Source organism: Talpa occidentalis, unplaced genomic scaffold, assembly GCF_014898055.3.
Source record: "Talpa occidentalis isolate TD23 unplaced genomic scaffold, MPIMG_talOcc4v2.1 talOcc4.17, whole genome shotgun sequence".
NCBI lineage: Eukaryota > Metazoa > Chordata > Mammalia > Eulipotyphla > Talpidae > Talpa > Talpa occidentalis.
In genome coordinates this window covers 39,182,883-39,195,699 of record NW_023601754.1, presented here as the reverse complement: position 1 = coordinate 39,195,699, position 12,817 = coordinate 39,182,883, and the positions used below count along the sequence as shown (strand labels likewise).

The 12,817-nt window shown below is 55.7% G+C and overlaps 3 protein-coding genes across 6 annotated transcripts; 1 reads left to right on the top strand and 2 right to left on the bottom strand.

Annotated features, from left to right (window-relative positions):
• Positions 1-1,422: 1,422 nt before the first annotated feature.
• TBCB (tubulin folding cofactor B) lies at positions 1,423-8,808 on the bottom strand. 3 transcript variants are annotated; one of them, XM_037518004.2, is made up of 6 exons: positions 8,628-8,808; positions 8,116-8,259; positions 4,614-4,710; positions 3,734-3,925; positions 1,879-1,951; positions 1,423-1,721 (listed from the first exon to the last, which is right to left on the bottom strand). In XM_037518004.2, the coding sequence occupies exons 1-6, from the start codon at positions 8,739-8,741 to the stop codon at positions 1,607-1,609; spliced, it is 735 nt and encodes a 244-aa protein (XP_037373901.1). In that variant the 5' UTR covers positions 8,742-8,808; the 3' UTR covers positions 1,423-1,606. The 3 variants fall into 3 exon arrangements, with proteins under 3 accessions (XP_037373901.1, XP_037373900.1, XP_054553110.1); XM_037518003.2 differs by lacking the exon at positions 8,628-8,808 and adding an exon at positions 8,456-8,478; XM_054697135.1 differs by lacking the exon at positions 8,628-8,808 and adding an exon at positions 8,345-8,366.
• Positions 8,809-8,893: 85 nt separating this feature from the next.
• POLR2I (RNA polymerase II subunit I) lies at positions 8,894-10,551 on the top strand. Its single transcript, XM_037518018.2, has 6 exons — positions 8,894-9,458; positions 9,536-9,590; positions 9,885-9,958; positions 10,043-10,117; positions 10,196-10,247; positions 10,428-10,551. Exons 1-6 carry the CDS (start codon positions 9,400-9,402, stop codon positions 10,488-10,490), a joined length of 378 nt encoding a protein of 125 aa, XP_037373915.1. The 5' UTR covers positions 8,894-9,399; the 3' UTR covers positions 10,491-10,551.
• On the bottom strand, positions 10,537-12,175 carry OVOL3 (ovo like zinc finger 3). 2 transcript variants are annotated; one of them, XM_054697126.1, is made up of 4 exons: positions 12,082-12,175; positions 11,942-12,006; positions 11,197-11,398; positions 10,537-10,790 (listed from the first exon to the last, which is right to left on the bottom strand). In XM_054697126.1, exons 1-4 carry the CDS (start codon positions 12,173-12,175, stop codon positions 10,582-10,584), a joined length of 570 nt encoding a protein of 189 aa, XP_054553101.1. In that variant the 3' UTR covers positions 10,537-10,581. The 2 variants fall into 2 exon arrangements, with proteins under 2 accessions (XP_054553101.1, XP_037373899.1); XM_037518002.1 differs by having other exon boundaries at positions 11,942-12,175.
• Positions 12,176-12,817: the final 642 nt, after the last annotated feature.

The window sequence follows — 12,817 nt, the reverse complement described above, 5'->3', positions numbered from 1 at the left end:
CCCCAGCCTTTGGCCTCAGCACATCAAGGTGCCGATCTTCAAGTCTTCGGTGCTGATCTATCAGCTGAGCTAATGTTGCTGGCCTCTGGCTGAACTTAGGCTGGCACATCCTGGTTGTTGGGAAGTTGGGGATACCCCCTCTAATGGTCCTCACTCTGACAACCCCAGACGTGGAAGGAGCCTGAGACTTGGAGCCCTTTGCAGAAGTAACCAGATTTTTATTCTCTGTAACTTTTTATAGATTGACATTGATTTGCGTGTATCTCTGGTAGTGCTGGCAGTGCTTGATGTTCATTTTTGAGGGTGTCCCGTGTGTATGGTGGCTGCCCTGTGGGAATCTGCATTTCTTTCTTTCTTTTTTTTTTTGTGGGACCCTCGCCGGCGGCCAGGGAACGAACCGGTGCTGCAGAGGCTGCGGGCAGCCTCGCAGCCCAGCGCTCAACCGCTGCACCACCAGGGGAGGCCTGGGAATCTGCGTTTCTGCACACGGCCTCTCGTGTCAGAGTGTGTGCTGGTGTGTGAGTCCAGGTGTGTGCTGTGTGTGCCAGTACTGTGGGCACTGAAGCACGCTGTCAGGCTGTGTGCAGAGGTGAGCAGTGCCCTCATGGGACCCCTCAGCTCTTAGGTACTCCAACCTTGTCTGCCTGCTGAGGTAGCTCCCAGCGCTGCCAACTTTCTCCAGGAGTTGTAATTAAGTAATTGCAACAATTAAGCAGCATCCCCCAAATTGTCACTTCCTGGGAATTCTCCAAGTAGCTAACAAGTACGGCATGCCGTTTTACTGCCTGTAGAGACACAAGCAGAGTGAGCTTGTCTACCCAGCAGGCACGGGCATCATGCCACATCTCCAGACTAGTAACGTATTAATGGGGGCATGGGGGGTGGCTCATCCACAAGGACTGAGGTAGAATGACTTGCTGAACCTCAATATGCCTTTTCCTCAGCTTCTGTAGGTAGTACAGGCACTTCTGATATTTGGCTAGGAAGATGACTACCCAGAATAAAAATTACATTTCCCAGCTTCCTTTGCAGGGGCAAAATTCTGGTCAAGGATACAGGAACACATTTAAGGGGTATCCCATCCCCTTCCCTTCTTCCTAGTGCCTGGAGCAGTTGAGGGAGGAAGCATGAGGCGGCAGGAGAGCAGCAGATACACGGACTGCAGACTGGCCTCAGACATGGCGGAGTCACCACCTTAGCTCTTGTGATAACAGGAGACTTTACCTACGAGACAACTGAACTTCCGTCTTGTTTAAATCACCTCTATTGTGAGCTTCCCTGTTAGAGCTGCAGAACCTACAAACTAATAAAGTTTAAAGAAGAGTGGACCCGGCCTCCAGCTTCCAGCTGCGGGGTAAAGCCTCAGCCTGACCCCTCGACTTTGCCTAGCCCTCTCTCTCACCCTCCCCTGCCCAGTCACTCCCTCCTCCTCCTGTAATCACCAAGTCTTCCAAGCATTTTCCAATAAATTTAATGTGCGAGTCTTAAATGTCAAGGGAAAGGTGAATAAAATAAAAACAGGGCAAAAGGGCCATGGCACATCGGGCGGGGCGATAAGTGGGCGAGTCGGGAGCTGGAGCCGGGGATACCCTTCCCTGGGTGGGTGTCACATCTCATCCAGCCCATAGTCCTCCTCCGGGAAGTCCCCCACCGTCACAACTGATGGCTTGACGAAGGCACCGTACTTGGCCTGGCACTCGAAGTAGCGTTTCCCATTCACACTGTAGGACATGACAGGGGCGGCGGTGACCAGGGGGCCCCCCCCACAGCTCCACCCCTGGGGCAGCTGTGGGCAGGCTCGGTCATGCACTTATATGCAGATGCACACACTGCACGCACAGACACACGCACAGACACCCACGCTGGAATACTTGCTACCTGCCGTCGTTTTTCCCTAGCGGTTCATCGTAGCGCACACCAATCCAGTAGCCAGGCTTGAAATCTGTGAGTCCTGTCCAGGGGAGAAATCCCAATGAAACCTCAAGAAGCTGCTCGCCCCAGGTGTGTGCCTGCCCATCGAGTGTAAAGCTGGTGTCACCACCCAGGACCAGTGCCACCAGTTGCCCAGACTAACACAGCAGCCCCCTTCACTGATCTCCATGCTCCTACCCCCAACCCCTGTTCACTCAGCAGTCTCAGCTGGGGGGGTTCTTGGTTAAAATGTAAGGGAAATAGCACGCTGCCTTGCCCCAAATTCTTCAAAGGCTGCTCATCCCACGTAGCATAAAAGCCACAGTTTCTGGTCAAAGGTTTTTTTTTTTTTTTTTTAACATTTGTTTATTTATTTATGCAAGCACTGGGTACAGTCAGAAGCACGGGAGGGTGAGAGAATTCACCAGAGCCAGAGCGGGGAGCAGAGCAGGCAGAAGGACCGAAGTACACTGCTGAGGGGAGCAGCGGGCGGCAGGAGAGGTCTGTGGGACCCTCGCCGGTGGCCGGGGATCAAACCGGCGCTGCAGAGGCTGCGGGCAGCTTCGCAGTCCAGGGCTCAACCACTGCGCCACCAGGAGAGGCCCGGGTCAAAGGATTTTTTGACAAGAGTAACAAGGGACAATTTGATATGAAAAGAATAGTCTGGGGTCTCCCCGGTGGCACAGCGGGTTGAGTGCAATGCTGTGGAGCTGTCCGCAGCCTCTGCAGTGCAGGTGCGATTCCTGGCCGGCCAGGGAGATTCCCACATGGCACGGCAGACCTCTCCTGTCTCACCTGCTGCTCCCCTCAGTGCTTTTGGTCCCTCTGTCTGTTATGCTCCCCGCTCTGTCTCTGGTGAATCCTCTCACCCTACTGGCCTCTGGCCTGTACCTCTGCTCTTGTATGCAAAAATAAATCTGTAAAAAAAAATAGAGCATGGTACTGTGTATCTGTACAAAGCGATGTCTTTTTGGCAAGAAAAAGAAGTGATGTACTGACATGCTACAACATGGGTAACCCCTGAAACATCATGGTAAGTTAAAGAAGCCTATCACCAGTGACCACAGATGGTAGCAGGCCAAACATCCAGAATAGGCAAATCCAGACAGAACATGGACTGGTGGCTGCCTAGGCCTGGGAACCTAGGCCTGGGGAGTTGGGGTTTCAGAAATAGAGAGTGGTTGCTAATGGTTACAGGGTGTCTTTTTGGAATGATGAAAAGGTTCTGAAATGGTGGTGATAGCTGCACCATTCTGTGCACGCACTAAAAACCAGTGAATTGTACACTTTAAGTGGATGGGTTGGGTGGAACAGCATACAGATTAGATCTCAGTAAAGCTGTTATTGAAAAAAGCCACACTCTCTCCCATGTCCCCACGGAACTACAGGGTCCAGTCCTGCCCACGCGCTCAACCTCCCGCTTGGACAAGCCTTGGCACTTACTGCTCTTCCGGTTGGAACACTGTTCTCTCCCACTCCTTTCACCTGGCTCACTGCTCCCTTTCCTTCAGATAGTCCTTCCACCAGGAAGCCCTCCTGGATTACTCTCAAGGACGAGCACAGCGTCCCTCATCCCTGCCCTGATGATTCTGGCCTGTGCTTCCCCATCACAGGCCTAATCATTCCTGCGACATCTTCCCCATCACACCTCTGACCTCGGCCCTCCCTGCTTTCACCTCTAGCCTCTGATTCTCCCATCATAACCCGGATCGGTTTGCCTGCTTCCCACTTCCCTGCTGTGAACACTCCCACTCACTGCTGGGTCTGTCTCCCCTACTGGGCTGGGATCTCCCTGAGGACAAGGCCTCGGTGGGCCACATACCTACATACATGACAGTGCCCCGGCGAGGGGGCTGCCCGAGCACCTGCACCTCACAGCGGCTGCCCACGGGGATGGCACCAGCCTGGGTCTTCTCCTCACTCAGGCGCTGGGCGGCCTCGGCCTCCCGCTGTGCCCGCTCCGCTTCGTTGTACCGGCCTAGCTTGCTGCGCTTCAGGAAGGAGCGGACCGAGTCTGTGGGGTGAGGGATGGGATCAGACATGGTCTTCGGGGTGGGGTCACTGGTCTAATGAGATCATCTTTCACCCAGGCAGAGGCAACATTCAGAGGAAAACTCCTGTTCTGGGTGTCCGAGGGGCCCCCAAACCCTGACTTCTCGACAGCACCTCTGGGGCCTCCCCACCACCCAGAAATAACAGGAAGATGCCTGCCCCCAGCTTCTACCTGAGCCCTGTGTCCCATGTCTCAAGGCCTCCATCCAGCCTTTATTTTATTTTATTTTATTTTATTTTTTCAGCCTTTAAAACCTTGATTTCCCCGTCACACATTTTGATCTGTCCCCATGTGGCTTCACGGATCCCCCCCACTGCCCTGTCTACTCCACATATTCTGCCAAACGCTCCCCTCACACCCCACCTGCCCCACTGTGCCTCTCCACACACACACCCCTGATCTCTCTCCATTTTCTCAGGTCCCACATCCTCTCATTTCTCCCAGCCCCCATTGAACACCCCTTTCCCCATCTACTCTCAATTCCTGCCCCATGCCCCCACGCCCTTTTATGCCATGGCCATCTCCCATCAATATCCCTGACATCCTGTCTGTCTCCCCAATATCTAGGCCCACCTGCATATACTCTCTCTGGCCCCCAAATGCCCCCCATCCATCCCTGTGCTCCCCTGCGCCCCTCCGCGCCCCATACCTTGCCTCTGGTCATAGGCTTCTTGTGAGACCTCATATTTCTCTACCTTGGACACGTCCTCATACTCTCCTAGGCGGGCACCACTGTGATCGATGACCTGCAGTCACAGGAGGGGGGTGAGTAGGGACCAAAGTCTGGTCACGCACCGAAATGCTCCATAAATCTCTCCCATCTAGGAAAAAATACATCCCTGGAAGGCTGAGAACAGGTGTCTACCTTGGCCATCTCCTCTACCCCACCCCATACAAGCCCCAGAGGCTGCATCTGCGGTGGAATGACCCCCACGTGATGGTACCCACATCGCTGACGGCCCAAGTCACCAGTACGGAAGGCAGAGCTCAGGCCTTGCCCACTAGTCCGCTGGCCAGAGAACCTATTTTCTCCACACCTCCGGGACCCTCCTCAGCCGACCCCAACCATGTCTTCTTGTACCACCTCCACCAGTCAGTCACTCATCGCATGCTGAGCAACTCCAAGGCACCCTGTGGGCCCTGTGCTGGATGCTCAGGGCCCTACAAAAACAGATCAGCCCCAGCTCTCAAGGAACGCTCATTCCACTGGGGGTTTGGCCATAAACAAGTGCCGGTTATGTGTTTAACACCAGATGATGACATGGGTCTATGCAGGAAACACACAGAGAGGGCAGTCGGGAAGGCTTCCCGGAGGAGGAGGAAAGGAACACAGGCACCAAGTCCTGGATGTAGAACTGTAGAACAGCAGAGAATTGGGGGTGGCTGTAGTGGAGTGAGCCAGGGGAGTGGGAAACACAACATGTGAGTGTGGACTTTGGTTTTTATCCAAAATGAGATGTGGTAGGGAGAGGGCTCTGAGCCAGGAGGGCTCAGAATTAGGGGTTCACTGGCTCCCTCTGCTACATGTGAGGTGTGAGCAGTGGGGGAGGGGATGGGAGCAGGGAGACTGGGAGGGAGCTGCTGTGATGTCCAGGAGGGTGAGGATGGACTGATACAGGGCGGGGGAGATGGAGGAGGAGAAGTTTAGATTCTACATAGTTTGTGGGTGGAGCCCTTGGGTTTGGGGACAGAGGGGAGTGGGCGCGAAGGGGAGTGAGGGATCAGGTGAAGACTCTGAGGTGTTTGGCTCGAGCCACCTGGCTAGCAGGGCCACATAGAAATGGCCTTTATCTCTGTTCAAGGATCACAAAGAACTACTGTCTTTATTAGGGAGTTTTCTAAGTTTGAGGTTGCTGTTATTTTGATATTTTGAATGATATTTATAAACACAAAAAAAGGATATTAGAAAAATTACAAATTTTTCCCAGAGGCTCCACCTCTGGGAAACCTTCCTTGAAGGTTCTCAGTTATCGGAGGCCTGTCTATACCAGAACCCATGTGTGAAACCCTCCTGTTTGAGGGTGCCACCCCCAGGGCTGACCTACCAGTATCCCTAGGCTAAGATACTGCCCGGGTCACCCCAAAGTCTCAGTGCTAGGGTCAGCATACTTCTGACTGTTCCCACAATGGTTCAGGTTCCACCATCTTATCTGGATTAGGGACGCAGCCACCTCCCTGAGCTCCCTACTTCTCCTTTCCTCCCCAGGCTGTTCCCCACACATAGTCAGAGGGAGTGTGTGAATACCTCAGTCATACCAGTGCCTTCTTAGCACAGAGTCCTCCTTCAGCTCCCACTTCCCTCCACATCAGGTGTGGCCATTCCTCAGTCTCTTGTACCCACTGTGTTTGCTGCCACCTCATAGTTCTGCACATGCTGTGTCTGCTACCTGGAACAGCCCCCTTTCCATTTTTCAGCTAACTCTTCCTATTTTTCAGATCTCTCCTATGGTAGCTCCTCCTCCAGGAAGTCCTCCCAGACTTCACTGATGGGACAGGTTCCCCAGTATAGGCTTTCCCATGCCTCCATCTGCATGACCCTCATCTCACTGACCTTTCCTATTTGTTCCTGTGAATATTTAGTAACATCCCCCTCTCATACTGGACAGAGCTAAAACACCTGCTCAGATGTGGCTCATAGCTATACCTCCGGCGTAACACAGATGATCAATGAGCACTTACTGAAAAATGAAAGAGGCTTTAAAAAAAGACAAAAACCAGCTCTCCAGGCACACTGACTTCTGGAATCATGTAGACTGAGGTAAAAATTCTAGCTACAGTGCGTTCTCAAGAAATTAAATTCCATCCTGAAGCTAAATTTTCTGTGAAACAGGATGAATGATGCCGTCCTCCTAATTTTATTTTATGGAGTCACCCATCATTCAACAATGATTCATTAAGTATCCCTCTCTGTGCCAGGTATTGTTCCACGCACAGGGCAAATAAAGTGGAAAAGGGAGAAAGCTTAAATTTTTTTTTTTTTAAAGATTTATGTATTTGTGCATACAAGAACTGGAGTACAGGCCAGAGGTGCAGGGAGGAGGGCGCGAGGATTCACCAGAGACAGAGTAGGGAGCAGAACAGGCAGATTGACTGAAATACACTGCTGAGGGGAGCAGCGGGTGAGTCAGGAGAGGTCTGCTTCGCCATGTGGGTAGCTCCCTGGCCAGGGATCAAACTCGTGCTGCAGTGGCTGTGGACAGCTTCATAGGTTGCATCCGAGGGAGGTCCCCTTGTGCCACCAGGGAGGTCCCAGAAAGCTTAAATTTTATACTGAGGTTAATGAAGTCTCACACTTGTTAGGCGACCTTTAAGTAAAGACTAGAGGAAGAAGTGTCACATGCGTATATAAAAATAACAATTCAGGGCCTCCCTGGTAGTGCAAGAGGTTAGGTCTCAGTGCTATCAAGCTATTGTCAGCTACTGTGGCATGAGTTCGATCCCCGGCCAGGGAACTGACTCACATGGCACAGCAGACCTCTCCTGTTTCGCTCGCTGCTCCCCTCAGCAGTGTATTTCAGTCAGTCTGCCTGTTTCATTTCCCACTCTGTCTCTGGTGAATCCTCTCACCTCCACACCTCTAGCCCACACCCCAGTTCTTACATGCATAAATAAATAAAAATCTTAAAAAAAAAAAACAACTACCATTCAGGCACAGGCACAGGGCATAGCTCATGCAAAGGCCCTGTGGTGGCGCTCACCTGGGATGCTGTGATGTCTAAGGAGCAGGGGGAGATGAGGAAGGAGGGGATGACATGTATCTCCAGCTTCTCCAACAATGAAACCTCATCCCCGCTCTGACCAGCCTCTTGCTCGAGGCCTCTGTACACTGTTCCCAGCACCTGGCACGCTGCTCGCATCTCTTCTAGGTTGCCCTTTCCTCATTCTCAGGTCCCAGCTCAGACATCTCTTCCTCTAGGAAGCCCTTCCTGATATTCCCTGCGTGGAGTCAGGCACCTCTTATGGCACCCCCAGATGTCTGGGCTTTCCCTGACCCAGTCTAGCCCATTCTGGCTGGCTGTCTCCATGCTGGACTGGGGGCTCCATGAGGGCAGGGTCTATCACACAGTTATCACACAGAGCACGGTACAACCAGCGTGTGTTGAATAAATAAAAGAATGGGGGAAGAAGAATCCCAGGGAGGGAGGTCTCACGTGGATGCGGCAGCCGTCGTCTACTGGGTACGAGCCCAACAGCGCATCCTCCTGATCCAGCTTGCTGTAGAACTTGTCGTCAACGCCATACAGCTCCAGCTCCATGCAAGACGCAGGGCTGCCCACCACCAGCTCCAGTTTGCACTGCAGGGGTGGGCGACAGGGTGGTGAGGGGAAGGCGGCCCGTGGCCCAGCCCTCACCCGAGACCCTGTCCCTTGTATCAATAACCTTCACCCCATGCGGCTCCTCCAAGGGACCAGCTGGTAGGACCCCCCTGGTTATCTTGGGCCCGACCCCCTCAGCCCCCGCCCCCTTGCTCTGGTCTCCGCCCTCTGGAACCTTGATTTTCCCTGGCCCCGCCCCGATCCTTTGGCCCCTCAGGTCCTTCGGGCCCCGCCCCCCCAGGCCCCGGCCCCTATCTCCGACACCTCGCCACCCCCCACCCCTGCATGCGGGAAGCCCCTCTTTCTCCTGTGCCCCGCCCCTCCGGATCCCGCCCCCACGGCCACACCTTGAATTCAGCTATTGTGAGGCTGCGATTGTACCGCTTCTCGGAGCGGAAGCTGTTGAGAGAGCTGCTGATGAAAATGGTCACGGTGGGCGCCGACAGCCCTGTCACCTCCATCTCGCCGCGCCCTGCCGGGACCGGCAGGCGCCCAGTCAGCCGCCTCACACCGGCTCCGCAGCCGCCGCCGCCGCTGCTTCTGGGATACCAGTCCCGCCCCCTGCTCGGATCTGGCCAATCCGCGCTCTCCTACAAGGGGGTTCCGCCAATCGCTGCCGCCTCCCATCCACCGTCAGGAAGAGGGCTCTCTGGTAGGTCCGGCCAATCCTGAGAGGGCGGCCCCGAAGCACAGTTCCTCCAATAGCCGCTCGGGAAACGGCCGGGGCGGGCGAAGGATGAAGCCGAGAGGAAGGACTGGCAAGTTATCGCCGTCTGCGAGCTGTGAACTCGCGCATGTGCACTGGCCTCCAGTTCGCGGAGAGCAATGGCTTCTCCCATTTTTGCTCCGCGTTTTGCGGCCTACGTGGTGCATCGTATTTACAATCGTAGACTGTCCTATAAGCTGGGGGAGCAAGACCCCAAAATTGGAAACAGCTGTTCTAGGATATCAAGATGGACGTAATCAAGGCTCAGCGCGGACAGCCCAGCACAAAGCCCTCGGGAGCCGGAACGTGCGCGCGGCTCCGCCCTCTTTTGGCGAAGCGACGAGGGCTGACCCTTCCCGCGACCCGTCGCGGGGCGGAGCTCTAGCCGCGGGCTCGCCGCGCTGCGCGTCGCCATGGAACCCGACGGCACCTACGAGCCGGGCTTCGTGGGTATTCGATTCTGCCAGGAATGGTGAGGATGGGGAAGCAAGTGTGATGGGGGAGCAAGTAGAGGCCCCCAGATTGATGTCTCGTCCCTCCTCCCCACAGTAACAACATGCTTTACCCCAAGGAGGACAAGGAGAACCGCATTCTGCTCTACGCGGTGAGCGCGACCCCGCGGGGCGCCCGGGTGTCCCCGCTCGGGTCCGCGGGTTCCGGGGTGGCGGCGCCCGACCCCACGTGACCCCTACTCCCTGTTCTTCCCCCAGCCATCCGGGGCTCGCCCCATAACCCTCCCCCGAGTGAACCCACCTTTTCCGTCCTTTCGGCCCCCGACATGGCTCCACACACCCCGTTATCCCAACTCGGAGACGCCATCCCCACAGGAGGAGACCCCGCGTTCCTTTTCTGCCTCATCAGCGGTCTCTGAGACCCCCTTCCCGCCACTCTCTTGCAGTGCCGGAACTGTGATTACCAACAGGAAGCTGATAACAGCTGCATCTACGTTAACAAAATCACACACGAAGTAGAGTGAGTTGGTGGGACCAGGTCGGGGGGACTTGGTGGTTGGTCTTGGGGCCCTGGTCTGAGCATAATTATCCTCCATTCCCTCAGCGAACTGACCCAGATCATCGCTGACGTGTCCCAGGACCCCACGTTGCCACGTACCGAGGACCACCCGTGCCAAAAGTGAGCTGAGTTCGCTGCTGGTCCTGGGAAGGGAGCGCGCCTGGGCGGGCGGGAAGGGCTGAGTGATTGTCCCCCCAGGTGCGGCCACAAGGAGGCGGTGTTCTTCCAGTCGCACAGTGCCCGGGCTGAGGTGAGTGGCACAATGAAAGCCTCCTTGGTATCCCAAGCCTGGTCGTTCCCGCGGGCGGGGATACTGGTACTGGGGGGAACCTTGCCTCCCTTGACCAGCCATCATGTCTGTCGTTTGGGGGTGAGGCTTTGCTGGATGGAGGCTTCTTGTACCCACCTAATGGAGCATCTTTTCTGGCAGGATGCCATGCGCCTGTACTACGTGTGCACTGCTCCACACTGTGGACACCGTTGGACTGAGTGAACCCTCTCCCTGACTTGTAATAAATACAGTGTTTTGTGGATGCATTTCCTCTGTTTATTTGCCTCACGGGTAGTACTCAGGGAGCACAGTCTCAGGAGGCGCGGTGCAAGGCCCGGTGCTGTGCGTAGGCTTCGGGCCTGGCGCTGGTGAAGCCGCAGTCTTCACATACATGCAGCTTCTCTCGCCGCTCCCGATAAGCATAGCTGGCTGGCTGCCCATGCACCTTGGCAAGATGCGCTTCCAGCGAGCAGCGCTGTGTAAATGCTTTTCCGCAAGCTCCGCAGCGGAAGGGCCGGATCCCTGTGCAGTTGAGTGAGGGGTGGAGCACAGACACAGCAGTGGCCTCCAGACCAAATCACCCTATTTTGCCCTTCACTGGCATTCCCCTGTTCCCACTCCAAGCTCGCCAGACTCCTCTGCCTTGGGCCCACCATGTTACTTCCAACTCATGTAGAATGGGCAAAGATTCCTGTGTCCCCACCCTTCTCACCAGGAGGTTCCTTTCCCTTCGGTGAGAGAGGGAGGCTCTCTGTGGCACCCTTCAATCTGGTATCTGAATCCTACTGTCTTCACTCAAGCCTCCTGGTGGCTGAGTCTCCTCCACCCCACATGACAAACAGTGGAAACTCTATGTCCCGGGCACCTCTCCTTTTCATTCCCTCTCCACCCAGGGCCCGCAGACCCTCCCTGTCCTGCCGCTGCTCACCGGTGTGAGTCCTCATGTGGCGCTTGAGGTCGAAAGCATCGTGAAAGCCTTTGCCGCAGCAACGACACACGTGGCGGCGAGCGGGGCTGTGGCACTTGAGGTGCCGGGTCAGCATGCGCTGCAGCGGGAAAGCCTTGGGACAGAGTGGGCAGCACAGAGTCCCAGGGCCTCTGGGAGGAGTGGCCAGCGTGCCCTGCGGGGGCTGGAGGAGGAATACCGGAGGTATTAGCTACTCCAGGTGGACCCTGCCTTCTCTGTTTCTCCGAAAACATATATTTAAGGAGTGCCAGAACCAGGACTCCAGGTCTGGGGAGGTCAGAGGCTGTTACTTGGGCATACAAGTAACAGCAGTCCTTCACCACCACCCGACCCACCCTCACCTTGCTTAGTACAGTTGACCCTTGAACAACAGGGGTTAGAGGCACAGACTCCCACACAATAGGAAGTCCACAGTGAATTTGTAGGTCAGCTCTGGGGTATCCGTGTTCCGCATTCACAGACAACTGAGGTTGGTTGGACAGGCCACACCCCTGGGGATGCCCACCCTGGGGAAACGGCGCTTGGGGTGAGGCCTAAAAGCAAACTTGCGGCTAAGAAGGGGAAGTCACCCCAGCAGAAACAAAGGTCCTGAGCTGGAGGCATGTACAGATGGGTTGGGGGAGAAAGGGGCAGTCAGTATCCTTTGAGGCTAAGAGGGGGTAGGACTGAAATTGAGCAGGGACTTGTGGGCCAACTGCAGACTCACCGCCACCCAAGAGTCCCTGTAGCCAGAAGATTGGGGTGCCGGTGAGCCCCCAAGGCTGCTGCAGTCTGAGGAGAGAAGCCAGAGGGTGATGCTTTGTCTCCCCTGCCCCTCACTTCCAGGCGCAGTGGGGGAGGGCCCACCTGGGACATAGGCGTCTCCCCGGAGCTGGTCAGGCAGATGGCCCCAGTTGGGGGGCTGCGGACGCCGACTCCTGACCAAGAAGGCACGGGGCATCACCTCACGGATGGTGCGATGACTTCAACACTAAGGAGGACTACCTGCACCTGCTGTCAGACCTCAGCCTCAGCGGGACTGTGCCGGTGGGAAGGGAGGGGGAGGAATTCATTCTCTCCATGCAAATTTCAGGACAGGGCCAGGCACCTGACTGGGTGGGATCCAGTTTCCTCTCCTCGGGCCATCCTTTCTCCCTCTCGGCCAGGCTCCAGAGGGCATCTTAAAGCCTCAAGGGACAAACAAGTACTAGGACCCCCAGAGAGGATCAAGCAAGAGGCAGACAGGAGCCCAGGCAGTTCTAGGGGGCGAGGGAACACTGGGGTGTTGAGAGCCTTCCCCCAGTAGTAGGGTCCCTTTGCCAGGCAAATCATTTGCCTCCGGACACCCAACAGCCTGCTTAGTTATTCAAATCACAGCAGCAGTCTGAGGAAGCCAGGAGGGGGCTACAGTGATTGCCTTGCTGGGGAGCTGGGTGGGGGGAGGGGGTGGAGGGACAGCAGGGTCCCACAGGAAAGGGCAGCTGAGCACCCAGGTGTGCATCTTCAGCCACTAATCCTCAGATACCCAGGGCTGATGCCTCAACCAGCTAAAGGACTGCCTGGGTCGCTGCTCCTCCACCCACCCCATGCAGGAACTGAAGGG

Bases quoted from the DNA above. Each gene is read 5' to 3' on its own strand.
- POLR2I (XM_037518018.2), top strand. From the start codon at position 9,400: ATGGAACCCGACGGCACCTACGAGCCGGGCTTCGTGGGTATTCGATTC. The intron at 9,459-9,535 runs GTGAGGATGGGG...TCCTCCCCACAG, and splicing joins ATTCGATTCTGCCAGGAATG to TAACAACATGCTTTACCCCA. The intron at 9,591-9,884 runs GTGAGCGCGACC...ACTCTCTTGCAG, and splicing joins ACCGCATTCTGCTCTACGCG to TGCCGGAACTGTGATTACCA.
- TBCB (XM_037518004.2), bottom strand. From the start codon at position 8,741: ATGGAGGTGACAGGGCTGTCGGCGCCCACCGTGACCATTTTCATCAGC. The intron at 8,260-8,627 runs GTGTGGCCGTGG...CCACCCCTGCAG, and splicing joins TCACAATAGCTGAATTCAAG to TGCAAACTGGAGCTGGTGGT. The intron at 3,926-4,613 runs GTATGGGGCGCG...CTCACCCCACAG, and splicing joins AGCCTATGACCAGAGGCAAG to ACTCGGTCCGCTCCTTCCTG.
- OVOL3 (XM_037518002.1), bottom strand. From the start codon at position 12,175: ATGCCCCGTGCCTTCTTGGTCAGGAGTCGGCGTCCGCAGCCCCCCAAC. The intron at 11,399-11,941 runs GTGAGTCTGCAG...TTCCTCCTCCAG, and splicing joins ACAGGGACTCTTGGGTGGCG to CCCCCGCAGGGCACGCTGGC. The intron at 10,791-11,196 runs GTGAGCAGCGGC...TCAACTGCACAG, and splicing joins CCACATGAGGACTCACACCG to GGATCCGGCCCTTCCGCTGC.